General features: G+C 38.6%; 2 protein-coding genes and 1 pseudogene across 7 annotated transcripts in view; 2 read left to right on the top strand and 1 right to left on the bottom strand.

The window, feature by feature from the left end:
- Positions 1–23,067, top strand: part of CITED2 (Cbp/p300 interacting transactivator with Glu/Asp rich carboxy-terminal domain 2) — a 1,046,546-nt gene that overhangs the window by 454,070 nt on the left and 569,409 nt on the right. The gene's annotated exons all lie outside the window — the stretch shown is intronic.
- REPS1 (RALBP1 associated Eps domain containing 1) overlaps positions 1–23,067 on the top strand; it is a 108,958-nt gene that overhangs the window by 31,369 nt on the left and 54,522 nt on the right. For 5 of the 6 annotated variants that reach the window (XM_049788007.1, XM_049788006.1, XM_049788004.1 and 2 more), the window contains exons 2-7: positions 15,439–15,562; positions 20,279–20,475; positions 20,606–20,759; positions 21,274–21,395; positions 21,930–22,092; positions 22,366–22,429. In XM_049788007.1, coding sequence (XP_049643964.1) covers positions 15,439–15,562; positions 20,279–20,475; positions 20,606–20,759; positions 21,274–21,395; positions 21,930–22,092; positions 22,366–22,429 — 824 coding nt within the window. The remainder of the gene's footprint in view (positions 1–15,438; positions 15,563–20,278; positions 20,476–20,605; positions 20,760–21,273; positions 21,396–21,929; positions 22,093–22,365; positions 22,430–23,067) is intronic. The other variant, XM_049788005.1, reaches the window with a different exon arrangement.
- LOC126031831 (uncharacterized) lies at positions 7,991–8,080 on the bottom strand (annotated as a pseudogene).

Raw genomic sequence — 23,067 nt, 5'->3', positions numbered from 1 at the left:
TATATATATATATATATTTAGTAATTAAAATTTTTTATTGTAAGAATTTATTTGAGACAAAATTGATTAACATGAGGTAAACTAACATAACATAATATAGTAATATAACATAACATATAATATAATTGTTATAATAATATATGTAAGTCAAGGAAAGTTTCTGATTAAAAACACAATTTGTTTTCCATAGTGGCTTACATATCTTTCACAGTAGTGTTTTAGGTACATATTAACATTGAATCAGGGGAATACCCATCACCAACTATGTCCTCCCCCCATTCTAGTTCCCTTTCTACAACCCATAACCCCCACCATCACTCCCCGGGCCGCTAGAGTAGGTGGACCCCTCTTTGTCTCGCTTACTATTAGTGATTAGATATCTGTTTGGTCCTGGAACCCTCCCTTGTTTCCCCCTCTATTTAAGAGGCAAAACAGTCATTTTAATAGTTTCTCAGTATAATTCTCTACTTTCTTTTAATTTCTCTAGTAGTTGAATCTATTACAAGTATTCCCATGTTAAAAAGGCTATTGAGTAATAGGGGAGTGTAAGAACTAGTCTAACAAGTTAGTGGAACAATGAATGTTACACTGAGTGACTAGCCAATATTGTACATACAGTTAGAACAGAATGCCCTGTCTTTTAAGCACTCAAAAACCAAGCCAGTATGTCCACCCAGAGCTTGTTATGCTGAAGAATCTTGTAAAAATGAAAGTCATGGGATCATTTTTAACTTGCAATGGTTATAGAAAGAGGCACTGTCTCTTATGAAATTTTGGAGAGAATATTGATCTCTTATTGGAGTAATTTTCAATATTATAGTTTTAATCTCTTCCTCATTTTCTTCTCTTATTTCTTCTTTTTGTTTTGCTCTAATATTTCATCACTTACCTTGTACATTAAAATCATACATATAATTCACTTTTCTTAAGAAATCATTTTGCACACTTTGTTAGCATTCCCTGTACTCCTGCGTTTGGCACATAGAATTAAAGAATTTTCTTTCTGTACTTAGGCTACTCCTTCATTGTCAATGTATACAGGTAATCTGAATCATAAAATACATTTTAGGATTTCTTGAGGGTACTTGTTTCAAGAAAACTGGCATTATCCTGGGAAAAGAACAGATGTTTTGATAAAAGAGATTAAAGGCATATATTTGAATTATAAGTCTGTCCTTTGTTGACTTTTTATTTATTTATTTATTTATTTATTTTTGGTTTTTGGGCCACACCCACCCAGCGGTGCTCAGGGGTTCCTCCTGGCTGTCTGCTCAGAAATAGCTCCTGGCAGGCACGGGGGACCATATGGGACACTGGGATTCGAACCAACCACCTTTGGTCCTGGATCAGCTGCTTGCAAGGCAAACGCCGCTGTGCTATCTCTCCGGGCCCTGACTTTTTTTTTTAACATGAAGCAAGATACTTTTTATCGAACAAAAATTAGAAGTGAGGAGGGATAAAAAGAGGAGTATGTGCTCAGGAGAGAACACAGGCTTCTCCAGGGCAAAAAGGCCTGTCCTTTGATGACTTGTTTGGCATTAGTTAACTGAACCATTCTGAGTGTCTCGATAAAGATTATCACACCATTTTTAAATTTGGTCCTTATTTTTTAAAAATAAATGTATTTTAGGCACCTTGGCTTACAAACTGTAAGCAGGATTTTATTTTTACATGAAATACTTTTTGGTAACACTCTGTATTTGGCACTGTTTATTATTAGCATTATGTAGATTCAACGCCTTTTACCCAGTCTCCCCTACTACCACCATCTGTAAAAGTAACATCATCTGTAGAACTAACAAATGATACTAGTTCGTGGCTTAGTGGAGAATTCTGAATTTTTCTTTTTTTTTTTTGGGGGGGGTGTAGGGGGAGGATATAAAAGCAGTGCATCCAGCAGTACTTAGGGGCTTCGCCTAGCTCTGTGTTTGGGTTCTTTTCATTTCTTCTGGACAGAAAAGGGGCAGGGAGCAGGCAGAAGTTAAACTTAGACTTCCAGCATGGAAGTAAAATTATGCCCAGCCTTTTGAATTTTCTCTGCCCCCTTTTGAGTTTCTAAGAAACTATTTTAAGAGTTCTGTCCCAAAGTCCATGGCATAAAAGGTTGAAAGAGCTACAACTAGAAAAACTATAAAGGCTAGTGACAAAGAAATCACAAATCATTAAAAACAATAAAACAAAATAGAAACTCCCTTAATAGCATTATTGCACTGGATGAAAGAAAAAACCATTCTTATTAAAGGTCCTGAATAGATAATTATAGTATAGTAGATATACAAATTTGCTTATAAAATCTACATTGTTGGGCCAACGAGACAGTGCAGGAGAACTGTCTTGCTTTAAATGGGACCAACCCTGCCTGGCTCTGTCTCCAGCACTGCTGGAGATATGCTTCCAACTCTTGAGCATTGAATCAGGTGTGGCGCACCCTCAACATTTTTGTTACATGTTTAAAAATTTTAAACGTTTTATAAAACATTTAATAAAAATGCTATGAGCCTATGTTTTTGTACCTTGGGTTCCATTAAACTAGTGTCTGTGGATCCAGGGATGTGAAGTGACTCAGTGATACAGTACATCCTTTCTTGCATGTGTGAATCCATAGGTTCAATAGTTGGTACTGTAAAAATGCACACACATACACTTAAAAAATCAAATAGCAAAAAAAAAGGGCACAAATTAATTTTTTATTATTGTTGCTTGTTTTTATTTTGATGTTGTTTGTTTGTTTTGAGCTTTGTCTTGTTTTTATTTCGGGACCATGGTTATTGTCTTTATTGCTGTGGTACTGTTCAGGTTGGTTTTTGTTTGTTTGTTGTTTTATTTTCCTTTTTTGTATTCTTGTTATGTTTTCCTTCCATTTCCCCTTTCTTCTCTTAAATTGATATTTATAGCCTCTCTAGAAGGACTCCTTCCATTTTTTGCTTGTTTGATTCCCCCCCCCCTTTTCTTCTTTCCTTCTAACAGAACCACATAACTTGAACCACTTTGTTCTACCTTGCAAATTGGAGGAGAAATAAGGGAGGGTACCAAGACCAAACAGTCGTATGGACATCAAGTAGAAATAAAAAATGATCAGACTTAAACACCAAATCCAAAGCCTATGACAACAGAATTGATAACCAATCTACAACAAGCTGGGCAATATACTAGCAGCCTGGGGGGGGGTATGGGAGGGGAATATGGGGTGCATGCTGGGACCAGGAGTGGAAGGAGGACAACATAGGTGGTGGGAATACCCCTGATTCAATGTCACTATGTACCCAAAATATTACTGTGAAAGATTTTTAATCCATTGTGGTGAAAATAAAAATAAAATTTTCTGAAAAACAAACATGTAAGTCTCAAAAAATCAAATAGATTATAGACTTATTTAACAATAGACTTATTTTAAAAAGCAATAATTTCTCTTCTTCCTCACCCCCATACGTGAAATCAACCTACATTGTGAAATCACCCCACACACCGTATTCCCAACCCCAGGTGAATGGGTCTGAGCAGGTAGCCATGGAGAATTAATAAACTAAGTTAGTCAGGGGAGAATCGTGGAGTCAGTGGCTTCTTGCTTCCTGGTCTCCCTTTGAGCACAAGACCAACTGACTTTTATTTTCCCAGTACAAATTCTACCAGGCTCGGGAGGGTTGAGTGAGATTCAGGTGGACTTTGCTATCAAAGGGATAGGTGAAAAGGAAGAGGAAATTGGGGAAATGCCTTTGTTTTGGGTAAAGACAGGTTGTGACCTAAACCTATACTTAATGTTGTTTTCTATAGAAACTACTTTAAATTGACTTAACTTTATTCCAGGGTTAGTGGAGCATACCCCAGTGGTGTTTACTCTTGGCTTTATGCTCAGGGATCATTCCTGGCAGTGTTCAGGGGACCCTATACAGTGCAGGGGATCAGACCATGGTGAATATGCAAGGCAAGTGTCTTCACCCTTGTACTGTTTCTCTGGCCCTGCCACTTCAACTGTCCTTAACCTTTTCTACTTGTTAGCTATACATATGCATGTTGACTAGTAACATTTGCATGTGGCAGGAGCTGGGGAAGAGGTGGACTAGAAGTGATTCCAGGACAGTGGAGAGGGTAGTCATTTTGTATGCCATAAACAAAAATGTAAAAATCATTGTCATATTTTCTCAACTACAATTTTATTATGTTTTGTTGTTTTGTTTAGTTTACTTTAGGTTAGGTTAGGTTTGGGGACACATCTGGCGGCACTTTCTTGGTTTTTCTTCATTTTTCTAAATATCTCTAAATTTTGCTAGATAACATTCTCGGGTATATTCCCAAGAAAGAGTTTTTAGAAGACAACCCATATTTATTTCTGCATCTATGAAAGTATCTGTTCTTTCCATTATCTTCAATACTAGTTTGGATAGAATTCTAGGTGAAGAAAAAAAAATTTTTTTAACTTAAAGATTTTGCTTTATTGTTTTTTGATATTTACTATTATGAGAAATCTAATAATAGTCCCATTAATTGTTCTCCTCTCAGTCTACTCTGAGATCTGAGGGAAGACTGGTTCAGAGGCCCTTAGATCTGTGTTTTATTCCTGCTCTTTTGAATTTCTACAGTAACAAGTTTAGAAATTCTTTAGTCCATCGTGTTGTGCTCAGTATTGACTAATCTGAGACATGTATCCAATAGCATTGGGGAAATATCTTGTTCTTTAATTATTACTCTGCCATTTTCTCTATATTCTTTAGAGAAATTTTATATAATTTTAATAAAAGGTCATTCAAGATTAATCATTTTTGGTTTTGTTTTTCTGGTTCCTTTTTCTACATCTGAAAAAAAGTCCTATGTTTTTATCTTAACACTTTTTTATTTCTTTCTATACCCCCCCACCCTGATTATACCTGGCAGTGCTCAGGGGTTACTCCTGGAAGGCTCGGGGGACCGTATGGGATGCTGGGGATCAAACCTCCGTCTGTCCTGGGTTGGCTGCATGCAAGGCAAACGCCTTACTGCTGTGCTATCTCTCCAGCCCCATTTCTATATTTCTTTGTATACATGTATGTTTCCATATACCTTGTTCTTTGATTATTAATTACATATTAATTTGATTATTAATTTTTATAGTATTCTGTTCTTTACTCTATTAGAGGATACCAATTTGTGTGTGTGTGTGTGTGTGTGTGTGTGTGTGTGTGAGTGTGTGTGTAGGCAGTGGATCCTGGCTTTGCTCAGGAATAATTCCTAGAAATACTTGCCATGTATGGTCTAGGATTGAACTGAGTTATCCCCATGTAGGGCATATCTCTTTAACATCTTCCTCCCTCCCTCCCTCCCTCCCTCCCTCCCTCCCTCCCTCCCTTCCTTCCTTCCTTCCTTCCTTCCTTCCTTCCTTCCTTCCTTCCTTCCTTCCTTCCTTCCTTCCTTCCTTCCTTCCTTCTTCCCTCCCTCACTTCCCTCCCTCCCTCCCTTTCTTCCTCCCTTCCTTCATCTTTTCCTTCCTTTCCCTTCCTTCCTTCCTTCCTTCCTTCCTTCCTTCCTTCCTTCCTTCCTTCCTTCCTTCCTTCCTTCCTTCCTTCCTTCCTTCCTTCCTTCCTTCCTTCCTCCCTCCCTCCCTCCCTCCCTCTCCCTCCCTTCCTTCCCTTCCCTCCCTCCCTTCCTTCCTTTCCCTCCCTCTCTTTCCTCCCTCCCTCCCTCCCTCCCTCCTTTTCCTCCCTCCTTCCCTCTCTTTCCTCCCTCCCTCCCTCCTTTTCCTTCCTCCCTTTCCTCCTCCCCCCACCCCCGCAATGTTCAGAGCTTTTTCTTGGATCTGTGCTCAAGGATCATTCCTAGTGGTGCTCAATGGACCATATGGGATACTGGGGATACTGAGACCCCATATGAAAAGCATATGCCCTGTTATACTATCACTCCAGCCTAGATTAGATTATTGCAAATGATCTTTTATTCTGGATTATATCTCCCTTCTCCCCCATTTGTAAACTTGGCGGTTACCTTACTTACATTTTGTAAACATTACACAGTTGCTTGTTGACCTTGGGTTTTCTATTCATATTAATAAAGTAAGTAAAAAACTAACAGAGGTTTGTGTCCTTGGGCCTAGCTTTTTTCTTTTTAGGAACAGTGGGTTAAATAATCTCTTTTGCTAAATTATTCACTTTTGCTAATTTAGTATATAGAGAGGCTTTTTCTGAACCAAGAAGCCCTATCTGTTAGCTATCCTAGAATGCCTTTTTCATTTAAATCTGTTGATACAGACCTTTCAATTATTTGTTTTCAGTCAGAGGATAAAGTCCAGTTTGCTAGTATTCTATGAGCTACCATACAGAAACAGATCTTCCTTTCCACAACAGAGTTGTGGAACACCCAAAGTTCATACACCCTGCTTTCCCTAATCTCCTTACCCTGTCTTCCCTAAACACTGAAGCACACACCCTGTTTTAATACCCTCTCACATCATACCCAATTGGCTGACAGAGTCCACACTTTACTCTCCCCTAATGTAAATATCCATTTTCCACCCACAACAAACGGAGTTACTATCCTGAAGTGGCTGGTGGATGCTTTTTTGTGTGTTTTCATTCTCAACTTACACGGAATCTAACCTCTCCAGTGACTTATACATCTTGGGATCTGTCTCTACCAATGTCATTTATACTATCCCATGCCACCACCTCCCACCCCAGTCTTCCATCATAACAGGAACTGTTTGTAATTTTGATTGTTCAAGTTTGTGTCTCATGACACTCATGACACTCAGTGGCATGGATATTTAGTTTTGTCCTTTATAACCCCACCAATGCATCTGAGTTTCCTTGGCCCCTGCCCTCCCCCCATTATTTCACATTTGTATTTCTCATCCTCCACCCAACTTCTTTCCTTCTCCTCTAGGGTCAAGAGTGTTCTCCACACCCTCATTTATATCATTGTGTTTCTTCATGCAGTAATTCTAAATACCACATGTAAGTGACATCATCCTATCCTTCTGGCTCATTTCATTTAACAGAATATCTTCTAGTTCCATCCATGTTGCTGCAAATGGCATGATTGCATCATTCCTTAAAGCTATGTAGTATTCTGTTGTGTATATGTATCATATCTTCATGATCTGTGGTTGGACATACAGGTTAATTCCATCAACTTACTGTCTTAAACCAAAAGTTCAAAATACTTAAGAAGGCATGCAGCATCTTTTATTTTAGAAAAATGTTCATAAAAAATTAAATAAAACCTACTTTGGTGCTTTTATGCAGCTTTAGATGTTAGCTATCAGTTCTCAAAAATGTAGCTTAAGGGCCCAGAGTGATAGCACAGCAGTGTTTGCCTTGCAAGCAGCCGATCCAGGACCAAAGGTGGTTGGTTCGAATCCCGGTGTCCCATATGGTCCCCCGTGCCTGCCAGGAGCTATGTCTGAGCAGACAGCCAGGAGTAACCCCTGAGCACCGCTGGGTGGGTGTGGCCCAAAAACCAAAAAAAAAAAATAAAAATAAAAAATAAAAAATAAATTAAAAAAATGTAGCTTAAACAATAGTTTCCAAACGATATATCCCTAATGATATAATATCCCCAAGAATATAAGGTGTATTATGATCAGGATAGCTTAAAAAAAAGACACTTTGTGATTCAGTTCGGATCACATTTTATTATTATAACCTGAGTGAATTCTCAGAGCAGTTATATTATTTTATTATTGTCTTCAGTTTACATATGAGAAAACTGAGGCACAGTACAGGTGATCATGAATAGAGAGCCTGGTTCCCTAGCCACAGGACTGTATTAGAGATTAACTAACACATCTAGTTTATCTTTCCTTCCAAGAAATTAGTGGCTTTTGGTAAATATGGAAAAACACATTCAAAAAAGTTAATGCTAACGTACTTAGGGCTGCTGGTCCTTTGAAATCAATGAAAACTTTGGCTTCTCTTCACAGACCAGGATTTTGTACTTGTCAGTAAAATAGTCTGGTCACTCTTGTTTCATAATCTATTTCTAAAAATCTGTAGTTTTACAAGGTGCATGAAGACATATACCAAAAAATGTTTTATGGCATTATTTGTCATCCTTGCGCAGGGGCCATGCTAATCTTTTCCAATTTTAGTATATGTGCTGCTGAAGCAAGCACATATGGCATTATTTGTAATACAAGTCTAAAAGATATTTAATATCTATTAGTCTGAAATTAACTAGTTACAGATCCATGCAATAAAATATTGTTAAAAAGTGAAAGAGGAGCTGGAGTGAAAGTATAGTAGGTAAGACACTTGCCTTCTACGTGGTCAGTTTATTTGCTGCCTCCACTATGATCTCTTGAGCCCACCAGGACAAACAACAAAACAAAAAGAAACTCTTACCAATAACTAGAAAACCTTGAAGTGAGGGGCTGGAGAGATAGCACAGCGGTAGGGTGTTCGCTTTGCATGCAGCCAACGAGGGAGTGACCCAGTTCGATTACTGGCATTGTATATGGTCCCCCAGCCTGCCAAGGGTGATTTCTGCATACAGAGCCAGGAGTAACCCCTGAGTGCCGCTGAGTGTGGCCCAGAAACTAATCAATAAATAATAAAGTTAAAAAAATAAACCTTCAAATGTATTGTGTGAACAATATCATATACAGTAAAGTGTGTTAGATATGTTTACCTACCTATTTGAAAATATATAGAAAAAAATCAGAACCTGTGAAATCTATTGTTTGGTGGTTGCTTACCATGGTGTTCAGAGGGCCATGTGATATCATGGGTCAAAACCAGGCTTTTTATATGCAAAGCTCGCCCATGATCTGCTGAGCTCCCTCTAGCTAGCTCCAGAAATTATTATTTCTATTGGTTTTGTTTGTTTGTTTGTTTGTTGTTTTGGGGTCACACCTGGTGCCGCTCAGGGGGTTACTCCCGACTCTGTACTCAGAAATCGCTCCTGGCAGGCTTTGGGACCATATGGGATGCCGGGAATGAAACGAGGTACGTTCCAACGGAATTTATAAGACCTTTTAACACTGCCTCCTTAACTACCATTTTATTTTTTGTACCATGGCTCTATATATGCTGCAGAATTGTTGTTAATCAGTATCAGGCTTAATGATATATCTCATAAGAACAGAACTTTAAATAAATTACCGTTCTAATTAAAATGTCAGTTTATTTCGACAAATAGTTGTGAAGACAAGTAATTGTGTGTATAATTGTGTGAGTTTAAGTGACTTTTTAGGTTACTTGGAAATAAGATGCGGAACACACTTATACTGATGATAGCAGCAGGAGAATAATACAAATTTAAGTAGCTCTCAGCAGTAAAGAAGTTAATTGAATTTGACACTAAAACCATTGGCTGTTCTTGTGTTTCCGACATGAGATAAAATTTAGAGGAAGGAATCTGAAAAATGTATTTTAAGGAGAACCTTATTGATTTACTTTGTTTTGATACTCAGGGCTTACTCCTGGCTCTGTGCTCAGAGGTCACACCTGGTGGATTTAGGGAACATATGAAGTCCTGGGGTTGAAGTAGGGTCTTCTGTGTGCAAGGCAAGTGCTTTACTTGTTCCATAAAGAGGATTTTAAGTGCTTTTCTTTTTTGCTTTTTTGGCTACATCTGGTGATGCTCAGGGGTCACTCCTGGCTATGCTCTGAGAATTCACTCCTGGCTTGGAGGACCATGTGGGATGCCGGGGATCAAACCACAGTCCATCCTAGGTCAGCGCATGCAAGGCAAACACCCTATCACTGTGCCACCACTCTGTCCCTTTTAAATGGTTCTTATGGCCAGGCAGCTGTGCTGGAGAAAGAATGAGCATGCAAACAAATATACCTTATTTAGCTGAGGGGAAATTATCATAGAGGTTATTAAAAGAATTAAACTACTTTGAACAAGCCAAATTTAAGATAATCTTCAAACTTTAGAGATTAAAAATGGCTTTCTGGAGACGGAGAGATAGCATAGCGGTAGGACGTTTGCCTTGCAAGCAGTCGACCCAGGACCAACAGTGGTTAGAATCCAGGCATCCCATATGGTCCCCTGTGCCTGCCAGGAGTGATTTCTGAGGAGAGAGCCAGGAGCGCTGTCGGGTGTGGCCCCAAAACCAAAACAAACAAACAAAAACAATAAAAATGGTTTTCTAGGCTATTATCAAACATTTAATAGAAAATTGGCTATGTTCTAAAGAATTTGGAAGAAGCAGAAACGTATATGTTATATGTTCCTGGGTCTTAGGTGAATTTTCAGGTCTTGAAGAGAGACACCTTTTATGTATTCTAATGTTTTGGTTCTCGTTTGTAAGGCTCAGAGACCGTTGGGCCACTTTCAGAAAGCTCATCCTTATAGTCTGTGCCTGATGGTTGATTGTTGAGACCCATCAGTACTGGACTCCTGTCAGTGCTGAGGCTAGACACACTTGGCAGTGCTTTGGGGGCTCTGAGTTTCTTGGAATTGAACTTGGGGCACATGAATGCAAGAGGTGCTCCAGCGCTTTGTCTCCCTGGCCTTGGAAAGCATTATTTCTAGCCTATTAACAAAATTGGGAGAAGAGAAAATCTTAGCAGTTATCTTTACAACGCCAGCATAGTACCAAGTATGCCTGTAATGTCAATTCCAAGAATCAGATAGTGTTTTAAAAAGCTTGCTCATTTTAGGATTATGGTTAAATATTTATAACTGTTGCTTGAAAATTAATATACTGTGACTAAATGAAATTTGTTCACAGGATCAAAGAGTGGTTTTTATGTTTGAAATCCTATTATAGACTTATTAATATTTACTTACCATAGGGAAAATGATGCTGTTTCAATTTTCTGGCAAAAATATAACCATAGTAAATTAACATCTACTTGTGCTTGTTTTTTTAATGTAAAGCCCAAAGTAAAGCTGTGAAGAAGGTGGAAGCAGTTAAATAGTTTCTTTTTCACTTCTTTGGTGGGCAGTGTGAAGGCACATGTGTATGGTTGTTCAAGGCTACTCTGAGTGGCTCTGTGCTTTGGGATCACTCCCGGCAGTGCTCAGTGGACAATAGGGTGCTGGGATTAAGCCTAGATCTCCTGCAGGCAAAGTGAAAATGCAACTTGGCCTACTGTGATATCTCTCTGGACCATTAATTAGTTTCTTAATATGAAAAGATGTAGAACTGTTAATGATAAATGAGCTTAATGATAAAACTCATAGGAACTCAAAAATTACCATTCTAGTTAAAAGTTCAGTTTATTTTAACAAATAATTCTGAAGACTGGTTATTTTGTGTGTTTGATCGTGTGTTTAGGTGATTTCCCACATTAGAGATAGGGTGAGAATCACACTCATACTGAACAGCAGCAGAATGAATTTCAATAATCTCTTGCAAAGGCCATCAGTCATTGGCAGTGCATTTCCAGTTCATTCTTTTTCATGACCAGTAACCAGTTACTCCACTGTGTATGTCAGTCAAAGACTGAATTCACCTAACCCACAAGTTTGTATGGGTCAGCTAAGAAAAGTGGGTACTGTTCAATCAAGAATTATTGGTATGAACTTGGGATTCAACAGCTCTTCTTCTGCCTTCAAACATGTGTGTGCTCTCTTGCCAGACAGTGACACTCATGTCTGATGTGGCAACAGAATGTTGTAGGTAATGACACGGAGGATCACTGTAGAGCAAGCAACACAGATGCACCTTTTTAGCCCCTTTACCAGACCTCAGTGTCATTCCTTCTTTGGAGTGCCAGTGTGACATACAAATTCAAGTTTTTCTTATGTTTGATATAGGTAGATAGTATTTTCCCTTACTTTCATATACACCATGAAAATAATTTTGGGTTTGGAATCAAAAGACCTAGTTTCTAATTTAGTTCTCCCACTTACCGGTTCTGAGACTTAATAGAAACAAAATAGCCCTTCTGCACTTTCAGAGTTGAGCATCTTAATTTGTTTTTAACCTATCTTTCCATATATGTTCCTTCTCTTTGTTTCTTATTTCTACATTTACTGCAAACTAGATTTTACCTATCATACTTCTGCTCAAGCAGCATAAAAATATAGAGTACACCCTCTAAATTTGACCCCATAATTTCTCTTTTTTAAAAGTTATCTTGTGATTAAATTATATTAGACATTTTGGAACTAGTAAACTACCTTATATAAAACAAAAATATAGCTAAGTCAATGCATACATAATTGTCATGTAAATTTCTCTTAATAAAGTATTATATACTTCATGTATCTAATGCTTTGTATCTTGTCTTTAGTTTCCATAACAGTAATACTCTCATATATATATATATATATATATATATATATATATATATATATATATATATATATACATACACAGTGAATTTTAAAGCTTTCTCAATTTATGGTTTTCTCATTATTTCATAAATTTTATAATTTTTTGCTTTTGGTTTTTTTGGGGGGGCACATCTTGCTATACTCAGGACTTTTTTTTGTTTTGTTTGTTTTGGGTTTACATCCTGCTATATACTCAGGACTTCCTTTATTTTTTGTTTGTTTGTTTGGGCCCACATCCTGCTGTGCCCAGGGCTTACTCCTGATCACTCTTGGTGTGCTCCAGGGACCAACTGGGGTATCAGAGTTCAAATCTTGGTCAGCCGCATGCAAGGCAAATGCCAAATCTGCTTGTTCTATCATTCAAGATAGTTGAGTTAGTTACCTTTTATTGTTGTAAGTTTTGGTTGCTTCTCATGTTGAACATTTTTGAGTATAAATTCTATCTGTATGTGCAGTTTAATGGGGGCTTGGGTCATACTGATGGTGTTCTGGCTTTACGTTCTGGAATTAGACTTGACTGTGTTCAGAGGACTGTAGGGGGTGCTGGGGTTGAAATGGGTCGGCCACATGCAAGGCAGCACCCTACCTGCTGTACTATCTCCAGACCCCAGTATTGGAGATTGAACCAGAACTGGAAGCATACCAGGCTGTTGCCTTCCCTGCTGTTCCATCTCTCAAGCTGCAAATCTGTGTGCAGTTTTATTTATTTATTTATTTATTTATTTATTCATTTATTTATTTTTGTTTGCTTGGAGTCCGTGTGCAGGTGGTACTAGGGACTTCCCAGGCTTGGTACTTCAGGGTTGCTCCCAGCAGTGCTTGGCTGCAGGAGCCCGAGTGGGTACTTGCGGTCTAACCCAGGCCTCCATCCCTTTGAACTAATGCTGTGTTTCTTTTCTAAGGCCTGCACACCCCATTCCTGTCTTTCAAAACCTTTTACCCTAACCTCTCCACATCCTGCATATGTTTCCCCAACACTGCCTTTTTCATGGGCTTCTTGTTATACTTGCCTTTTAAAGAGGTTTGTGTTCTCTGGTTTCCTGCTGCTTCATTTGCCTTCACAGTGTCTTGGAGTTCCAGGGCAGGAATTCATCAGCATGACACGCATGTTCTTTTCCTGAGTCTTGTCTGGGTAACTTCCAGAATATGTTCACCTTTTGTGTCTTCCCTTCTGTTTTTACATATAGGTCTGGCAAGTTCTAGATATATATTTTTATAATCTTTTTAAGAGGTGCCAAGTGGGCAGGAAAGGGTACTGGTAATAAGAATGAGTCACAAGAAGCTAGTGTGGCCTGCAGGTCTCTGAGATTCCTTTTAATGCCTGTTCCCTCCGTAGTTCCTCAGTTCCCTCAAGTTTGTCTCTATTCTCCTTGCCCCTTTTAGTCTTACAGAAGTGATGCCCCTCAGCGTCAGGAACAGGAACTTCCTTCTTGGTTGATCAGCAAAAATGACTTGTACCTGTAAACAAGCAACTGTTGTTACCCTGATACTTTGCTTCCCCATTGAGAGGTGCTTTTTTGGTAATGACTAGTGTATGTTCTACTTCTGACTTAATGCGACAGTATCTCAGGTCCCTTAATCTCAGTGTTCAGGGAAAGAGAAAATAATCGAAAATACCCTTTCTTGAATGTCAGATTTTGTTTTTTGAGATGAGGCCAGGATACTACTCCGAGTGCTTCATAAGTGATACTGTGTGGAACTTCAGTTGTTAACTTCTTCCTTCCCTTTGTTGGAATGACCAGAGCTTACACACTTTGTTTACAACAGCATTTACCAGGGGACATATACTTACTTGGTTGTAGTGTCACATGCCATCTGGTTAGTGTTCTCCTTGAGCCACACATTTGCTCATATGCTTACAGTGCTCAAACATGCACTCAGTATGTGGGGTGCTGAATGTTGACTGGAACATAGGACCTCATGTCTGCCAGGCAGGCATTTACCTGATCCCAGTGCTTTTTTTAGAAAAATATTAATTTACTATATATAGTAAATATACATAGTAGACATATATGGTAGATAAATATATAGTATGGTAAATATGTATAGATAAATATATAGTAGAGAACTTGTTCGATGTTGTAGAATTTTGATTATGAAATTTAATTTAGTGACTAAGTTAATCACTGTAGATCTTTCATTTAAAGAGAAAAAGAATCTTGTTATTATAAATGAAACTTGTTACGACAAGTTACGACAACACTAAATATGTTAAAGAAAATAAGGGGTAGTAAACCCTATTCTTATTAATCTCAAATTACTGTTTTTATATAACAATTTTAATTAAAAATTATATACCTTTCCTTTTCCCCCTTAATGTTTTGTGACATACTTTAAACAATCATGTGGATCATTGAAGCTCCTCATGGTTTAAAAAGAACAAAATAATTTTTTATTTTGAACAAAACTTGTATGACCACAGTCAATATATTCTAGAAAATAAGGGGGAAATCCTACACTTAATCTCAAATTACTCAGCTTTTATATAGCAACTTTAATGAAAAATTATATACCTTTCCTTTTCCCCTTTAGTGTTGTTTTGTGACATACTTTAAATTACTCCCTCCTCTATTCAGTATTGTATGGATACTGTTTATGAAAGAGAATAGAAGGTACATTGTATTTTTTCGGATGCTTTAAGGAAAAATTGCTAGTCTAATAACATGAAGATGATTTTCACATGGGTTTTGTGAAAGAATGTAACCTCATCTCCTTCTTGTCTTGTTTGAGGCCAGACCTCTTAGTGCTAGTGAGCTACTCTCTGCTCAGTGTTTGGGGTGTCTGTTGCTCGTAGTGAGAAGCTATGTGTTGAGCCCAGGCATGTATTCAAAGCAAGCACTCAAGTCCTTGAATTATTTCCCATCCTGGTCAATGTCTCTCTGTTTTCAAGTACATAAACCTGAAGCTTTAGGAAGTTGTTAGTTAAGAGCATGTGGATTATGTATGTGATGTGTGAACTGTGTGTTTTGGAAAAGTTATGAGAAGTAAATTACTATTTTTGATTATGTTTTTGGTCTAAACCCAATGATGCTCAGGACTTTCTCCTGGCCTTGAACTAAGGAATCACCCCTGGCTGCTGGGGACCATCTGGGGTACTAAGGGTTGACCCAGGTTCAGCTGCATGCAAGGCAAACATCCTACATGCTGTACTATCATTCTGGTCCCAGAAGTTAGATATTTATTTGAGTGTAGAATTATTGTCATTAGTATTAACATTGATATTGTGTTTTCTTATAGATTATGGAGCTTTGTGGTGCAAAACGACTTGGTTATTTTGGAAGAAGTCAATTCTACATTGCTTTGAAACTTGTAGCTGTAGCCCAGTCTGGTTTCCCTTTACGAGTGGAAAGTATAAATACAGGTAACTATAAATAACCATCAATAACCAAAATGAAAATGATTTCTAATCTCAAATAAGGAAAGTCATGGAGCTGTCGATTTTTTCCAGCCACTACACTTTATGACCTTGAGTATAACTTTTTGATTTGCATTCCATTCGTAAGTATTTTTTAATGTTATTACTTCAAAAATGTCTTAATCTGTATGATACAGATGTGCTTGATACTGTTTAATACTGTAAAAACTTGCAGCATTTCTGAGATTGCCATACCCAGCTGTGCTCAGGGCTTGTTTCTGGCTCTATCAGGGAATCTCTTGTGCTGGGGGGGGGGGGGGATATGTCCATTGGTATTGGGGATGAAATCCAGATCAGCAACATACAAGCACACAAAGTGAGCACCTTACTCAGTGTACTATGTCTCTGTTGCCTAAAGTTACAACTTTAAAAATTCACTTAATGGTAGGCAAATAATTTTATCAAGATAAATGATGAATTGTAGAGGTCATCTTTATATTTATCTTCCATTCTTTTCTGCCAAGATTGTTTCTTTGCTTCTTTGTTGTATAAAGCAACGTGATTTTCTTACTTGGGAAGGCTGTGAACAAAACGTTCAAAATTATTTATATGATCAAAGTTTGGAGAGTATTAAAATATTAGCACACTAAAATCTCATTGCAATACTCTGATCTCTGTATGAATATTACCTAGGATAGCTTTATAATTTGGGGGAGGCCTGTTTATAGCAGAGGCAGGTAGAAATTTTGTAAAGATGGCACTTAAATGCAGGGGCATGGTTTTTATAGGGGAAAGGGAATACTTGAGATTGATTTTACTTTAGAAATTTTATAAATAGATTTGAAGTCCTAGTTCTGTTTATTGGTCACTGGGGTTTTTCCTAGTAGATCTTCAGTTTGCCAAGTGCTTAGAGGTTTTCACACTTCTATTATAGATATAGGTCTGTTATTCCATTTTAAGGGAAAAAACTGTTCAGCATCGCCTTGAAATCTACCTTCTTTAAGCAAACAGATAGAAGCCCGTTCTTCTCCCCGCAGTGTTACTGAGGCACTACTGCCTACCTGAATCACGTTGGGGCTGGCTCCCCAGAGGGCAGGATAACCCGCTTTGGAAAACTTGTTTCTAGAGTTACGAGTTTACCTTTTGGGGGCTGGAGAAAGCACAGCAGGTAAGGTGCTTGCCTTGCACACAAGGGTTAAACCCTGAGTGTGGCCCAAAAACCAGAAATAAAGACAGGTTTTTATGTTGTTATTTTGTTTTGTTTTAATTTTTTAAACTTCACTGATTGATTGGTTGTTGGGCCAAACCCAGCAATGCTCAAGGGTTACTCCTGGCTTTGCACTCAGAATTACCCCTGGTAAGCTGGGGGACCATATGGGTGCCGGGAATCAAACTGGGTCCCTCCCAAGTCGGCTGTGTGCAAGGCAAATGCCTTACCTCTGCGCCTATCTCTCTGGCCCCTGTTGTTGTTGTTGTTCTTAAAATCTGACATAAATACAAATAAGCTTAATGTTTTCCCTCAGTGTGGAGCATCTTAAAAAGATGCAGAAAGTCAAACAGTAGAGGGCAGTATACTTATAAAATGGATTTTGCTCCACTTGTTTTAATTTATAAGTGCAACTTATTATTGACATGCAGAGAAATTTTGTCGTTTTTTTTTTATTTTGGTTTTCGGGTCACACCTGGCAACACTCAGGGTTACTCCTGGCTCTACGCTCAGACATCGCTCCTGGCAGACTTGGGGGACCATATGTGATGCCGGGATTCGAACCATCATCCTTCTGCATGTAAGGCAAATGCCCTACCTCCATGCTATCTCTCCGGCTCCAGAAATTCTGACTTTTATACCTTTTAAAATGGAATGTTAGGGGCTGGAGGGATACCACAGCTATAGGGTGTTTGCTTTGTCTATAGCCAATCCAGTACAGACCTGGGTTCAATCCCTGTTATCCCATATAGTACCCTGAGCCTGTCAGGAGCGATTTCTCTTCTCTCCCCTCCTCTCCTCTCTCCTTTCCTCTCCTTTCCTCTTTACTTTTTTTTTTTCATAAATAATATCTTTATTTAAATACCATATTTATAAACATGATTGCAATTGAGATTCAGTCATAAAAAGAAGCTCCTCTTCACCAGTGCAACATTCCCATCACCAATGCCCCATCTGTCCTCAACCCTGACTGTATTTGAGACAGGCTTTCTACTTCGTACCTCACACATTGACATTATGATAGTTCTCAGTGCAGTTATTTCTCTAACTGCACTCACCACTCTTTGTGGTGAGCTTCATACAGTGAGTCCTTCCGGCCCTCATCTCTGGGAATTATTTCAATAATATCTTTTATTTTTCTTAAAACTCATAGATGAGTGAGACTATTCTGCGTCTCTCTCTCTCTCTCTCTCTCTCTCTCTCTCTCTCTCTCTCTCTCTCTCTCTCTCCCTCCCTCTGACTTATTTCACGCAGCATAATAGACTCCATGTACATCCATGTATAGGAAAATTTCATGACTTCATCTCTCCTGATGGCTGCATAATATTCCATTGTGTATATGTGCCATAGTGAGGAAGGGAGTTTTGTATTGTGTTTTTGAGTTCCTAGGGTATATCCCTAGAAGAGGTATAGCTAGATCATATGGAAGCTCAATTTCTTGAGGAATCTAATTTTTTGAAGAACCTCCATATTGTTTTCCATAAGGGCTGGACTAGATGGCATTCCCACCAGCAATGAATGAGAGTTCCTTTCTCCCCACATCTCCTCCAGTACTAATTGCTCTTGTTCTATGTGATGTGTGCCAGTCTCTGTGGTGTGAGATGATATCTCATTTTTGTTTTCATTTGCATCTCTCTGATGATTAGTGATATGGAGCATATTTTTCATGTGCCTTTTGGTCATTTGTATTTCTTCTTTGACAAAGTGTCTGTTCATTTCTTCTCCCATTTTTGGATGGGGTTAAATATTTTTCTTGTTAAGTTCTGTCAGTACCTTGTGTATCTTTGATATTAGCCCCTTATCTGATGGATATTCGGTGAATAGTTTCTCCTATTCTGTGGGTGGGTTTTGTATCCTAGGCACTATTTCCTTTGAGGTGCAGAAGCTTCTCAGCTTAGTATAGTCCCATCTGTTTATCTCTGCTTTGTCTTGTTTGGAGAGTGATGTTTCCTCCTTGAAGGTTCCTTTAGAGTTAGACTCAGTGTCTTGGAGTGTTTTACCTATGTGCTGTTGGATATACCTTATGTTTTCGGGTCTGTTATCAAAGTCTTTAATACATTTGCATTTGACCTTGTGCATGGTGTTAGATTGAGTTGTTTTTTTTGCAAGTGGCTGACCAGTTGTCCCAACACCACTTGTTGAAGGCGCTTACTTTGCTCCATTTTGCATTCATTGCCCCTTCATCAAAGATTAGTTGATTGTATGTCTAAAGAACATTCTCTGAATACTCTAGTCCCTCGATGGCGAACCTATGGCACTCGTGCCAGCAATGGCACACGAAGGCCTTGCAGCTGGCATGTGGGAAGGGGTTCGCAATTAAGATATGCAGCGTGGCGGGAGGCGAGCGAGTTTGCCAGTGTCTGCTTTGCAGCTCACCTGGCAACAGGGCCAGACTGGCCATTGGGAGGACCAGGCTCAAAAAGGTTAGCCATCACTGCTCTAGTCTATTCCACGGATCTGTCTTTATTCCAATACCATGCTGTTTTAATGACTGTAGTAATGCAGTTTAAAGTTAGGGAAAGTGATGCTTCCCACATTCTTTTTTTCAAGAGTAACTCTAGCTATTTGCGAGTGTTTATTGTTCCAGATGAATTTCAGGAGTGTTTGATCCACTTCTTTAAAGAATGTCATGGATATCCTTAGAGGGATTGCATTAAATCTGTACAATGCGGAGAAGTATGACATTTTAACTATGTTAATCCTTCCTATTTATGATCAGGGTATGTGTCCAGGCGTGATTTCTGAGCGCCACCAAGTGTGGCCCAGCCCTCCACCCCTGCCTCGCCAAAAAAAAAAAAAAAAAGGGTATGGTAGGTACGTAGGTAAGGTGCTTACCTTGCACACAGCTGACCTCAGGTTCGATCTTCAATATCTCATGCTCTCCTGAGCACCACCAGGAATAATTGCTGATTACAAAGCCAGAAGTAAGTCCCATGCATTGCCAGGTATGGCTCAAAACCAAAAAATAAGTAAAATTGAATGTAGATTATTTTCTTGTTCAAGTCTCAGAAGTAAGATGATGTTAGATAGCTATTATGACTTCGTGCCACATGTCTTTCGTCAGCAAGACTATTAGCATTTTAGAAATCCCTCCCACAATGGTCTAGTAGTTTCAAACTTAGTGACAAGTTTGTGTTTTACTTAAGAGCTGTACTGCTGTAGAGTTTGTGAGTAGAACAACCAGGCTTCAGGACCTGGGCTCAGATCTTAATAGCTAAGTTACTTCTGGTACTCTTGGCAACTCTGGTCCTCAGTCTCCCTCTATGTAAAATAGGGATTTGACAGTCTTAATATAGAAGTGATCTCGGATGATCAGGTGATCCTTTTTTCTTACGAGGGCCACTCCCAACAGGACTGGGGAGAGAGGATCATGCAGTGCCTGAGATCAGTTAAGCTGAGCACCTTACATGAATGTACATTCTCTATTACTTTCAGCTTATTCCCTGGAAGCAGGGCAGACCTACAGTGGTCAAGTGACAGCTGTTGTCCTAACCCTCTATTTTCTCGGTTAACAGTAAAGGACCTTCCTTTGCCAAGATTCGTTGCTTCAAAGAATGAGCAGGAATCTCGCCCTGCAGCTTCATATTCATCCGATTCTGAAGGTCAGGGATCTTATTCTGGTGTAATACCTCCACCACCTGGCAGAGGGCAAGTGAAAAAGGGATCTGTAAGCCACGATGCTGCCCAGCCTCGCACATCTGCTGATCAACAGGTAACCATGTGCATGGGAATGTCTTCCGCTGTGTTCTTTGTAGACGTTGACACTGAAACATACCGGGGGCCCCACAATGATGAAATGTTGCCTGAAAGTCTAGATTTCAAAGTACTCATTTGCTCTCCAGGAGCCTTCGTCCCCCGTCGTTTCCCCACAACAGTCCCCACCAACTTCTCCACACACCTGGAGGAAGCACAGCCGTCATCCCAGCGGGGGCAGCAGCGAGAGGCAGCTCACAGGACCCGGGCCTTTCTGGTCTCCTTTTGGGGACGCACAATCAGGTATTTAGGCATTCTTTTTTAGATTCTTTTAGTTACCTTTGTTAAGGACTAATAATAATAATAAAGTGGAAGAAACTTAAAGAATCCCTGTGAAAGTTGCCTCTACAGACAATTCTGCTTAAGGTTTAGCACCTTAAGTAAAAGCCAACTATGAACAATTGGAAATAGGCATCACTTTGAAATGTGGTAATCGAATTTCCGTGTATCTCTATGATGCCTTGACAAAAGCTTATTGTTGGCAGATTCACCTAGAAGTAAAATTAGAAATCAGTTCCTGCAGTATTGTATTTCTGCATTATAATTGCGCTGTTGACTAGACAAACATAATTATTTAGATTTAAAGGCCTTATAATTGAAGATTGGCAAAATGTCCCACTTCAGAAGTTGTCAGCATTTCTTCAGAGTTAGAATTTGAAAGAATGCTGTTCCGAATTAAGTGCGGTGGTTATAACTAAGCACCCGAAGCCATCTTTTTCTTCAAAAGTCAGTCTGCTGTTCGTCCGTGTGCCTGCAGGTTCTGCCGGTGATGCAGTGTGGTCGGGGCATTCTCCACCTCCTCCTCAAGATAACTGGGTCAGTTTCGCAGATACTCCACCAACCAGTACTCTTTTAACCATGCATCCTGCTTCTGTCCAGGTGTGACATTTTATTGGTATTGCGTTTTTATTTGCTTCATTCAGAGTATCGCTGCAGTCATGCTTTTATCTTTTGCTGTTGCAAATTTTATAAATGCAGGCTCACTCTTTTATTAAAAAACCAGAATTCTGCTTTTCTTCAAGTGTGCTGTTTCTTCAAGTTTGTTATCATTTTACTGTTTCACTAAAACTTTTGGCTTACTTTCGATAAGTCTACAGTGAAGTCAAAAAGGTTTTTCTGCAACTAGAAATTTTTGCTTGGCTATCTTAACACATTTTTCATAACTTTCTGTTGCTTACATTTGCTTATATTTGCTTTCATTCAACACATTTATATAGTCATTGTGCAAAAGCATTCAGTAACCTGATTATAACAAATACTTGGTTTGCTGATGAGTTTGTGAAGACTTCTTGTAATGTTAAGCATCCATGAAAAGTAAGTTTTACTTTCAAAGATAAGTAACCTAGCAGTCTCCATCCATATAATTATACAGATAGATAACTGTACTGAGGAAAAAAAAATGTTTCATTACAGGACCAGACAACAGTACGAACTGTAGCATCAGCTACAACTGCCAATGAAATTCGTAGGCAATCCAGTAGTTATGATGATCCCTGGAAAATAACAGATGAACAAAGGCAGTATTATATAAATCAGTTTAAAACCATTCAGCCTGATCTGAACGGATTTATTCCAGGTGAGTTGTTAAAAACAAATTCTTCCAGATGGACAGGACAACAGTCTCGATTTCATAATCTCAAAGAAATGATTTTATGTGTTAGAGATTATAAGAGCTAGTTCTCAAAATGTCTAAAAAGAGATCATAGTCATTGAAAACGAAAAACTAGACTTACGTGTGTATATTATGGGTGCCTTTGTTCCCATTGAAAAGTTTTTAGACTCTTACCTCCCGTTTTAATCTTGAGTCTCTCCATTCAGAATGACATTAAAAACACTTTTAATATTGCAGGATCTGCAGCTAAAGAGTTTTTTACAAAATCAAAGCTTCCTATCCTTGAACTGTCTCATATTTGGTAAGTATGTTATATGGTTATATGGTTACATGGTTGGGTAATATGGGTTATTTCAAAGGAGTTTATAATTGGCAGATTTTGAACCATAAAAAATAAACTCGTAGAAACCTTTTTGAGAATATTCTCAAAGAATTCAGTACTACTTTTATAATATCCTTCATTTTTCTTCTTTTCTTCTTTTTGTTTTTGTTTTTGTTTGTTTGTTTGTTTGTTTTCTTTTGGGGGCCACATCCAGCGACACTCAGGGGTTACTTCTGGCTCTGTGTTCAGAAATCGCTCCTGGCTATACTTATCTAACTAGGAAACGGAAGTAATATTCTAGAAGATATTCTAGATCTATCTATCTATCTATCTATCTATCTATCTATCTATCTATCTATCTATCTATCTATCTATCTATCATCTATCTATCATCTATCTATCTATCTATCTATCATCTGTATACACACATACATACACACAATCTATACTCATCTAACTAAGAAATGGAAGGACAGTAATATTCTAGAAAAATTCCTTCTTTCCTTCTTCTTTCTCCCTTCTCCCTTTATTCCCTTTGTTCCTCTATACCTGGTAATACTTGAAGGTAACTTCTTGCTCTGTGTTCAGGGGCCATGTGTTACAGGGATTGAAACTGG

Source organism: Suncus etruscus, chromosome 15, assembly GCF_024139225.1.
Source record: "Suncus etruscus isolate mSunEtr1 chromosome 15, mSunEtr1.pri.cur, whole genome shotgun sequence".
In the NCBI taxonomy this organism is placed as follows: Eukaryota; Metazoa; Chordata; class Mammalia; order Eulipotyphla; family Soricidae; genus Suncus; species Suncus etruscus.
The sequence above is the reverse complement of the archived record's forward strand: the minus strand, read 5'-3'. Positions and strand labels throughout refer to the sequence as shown.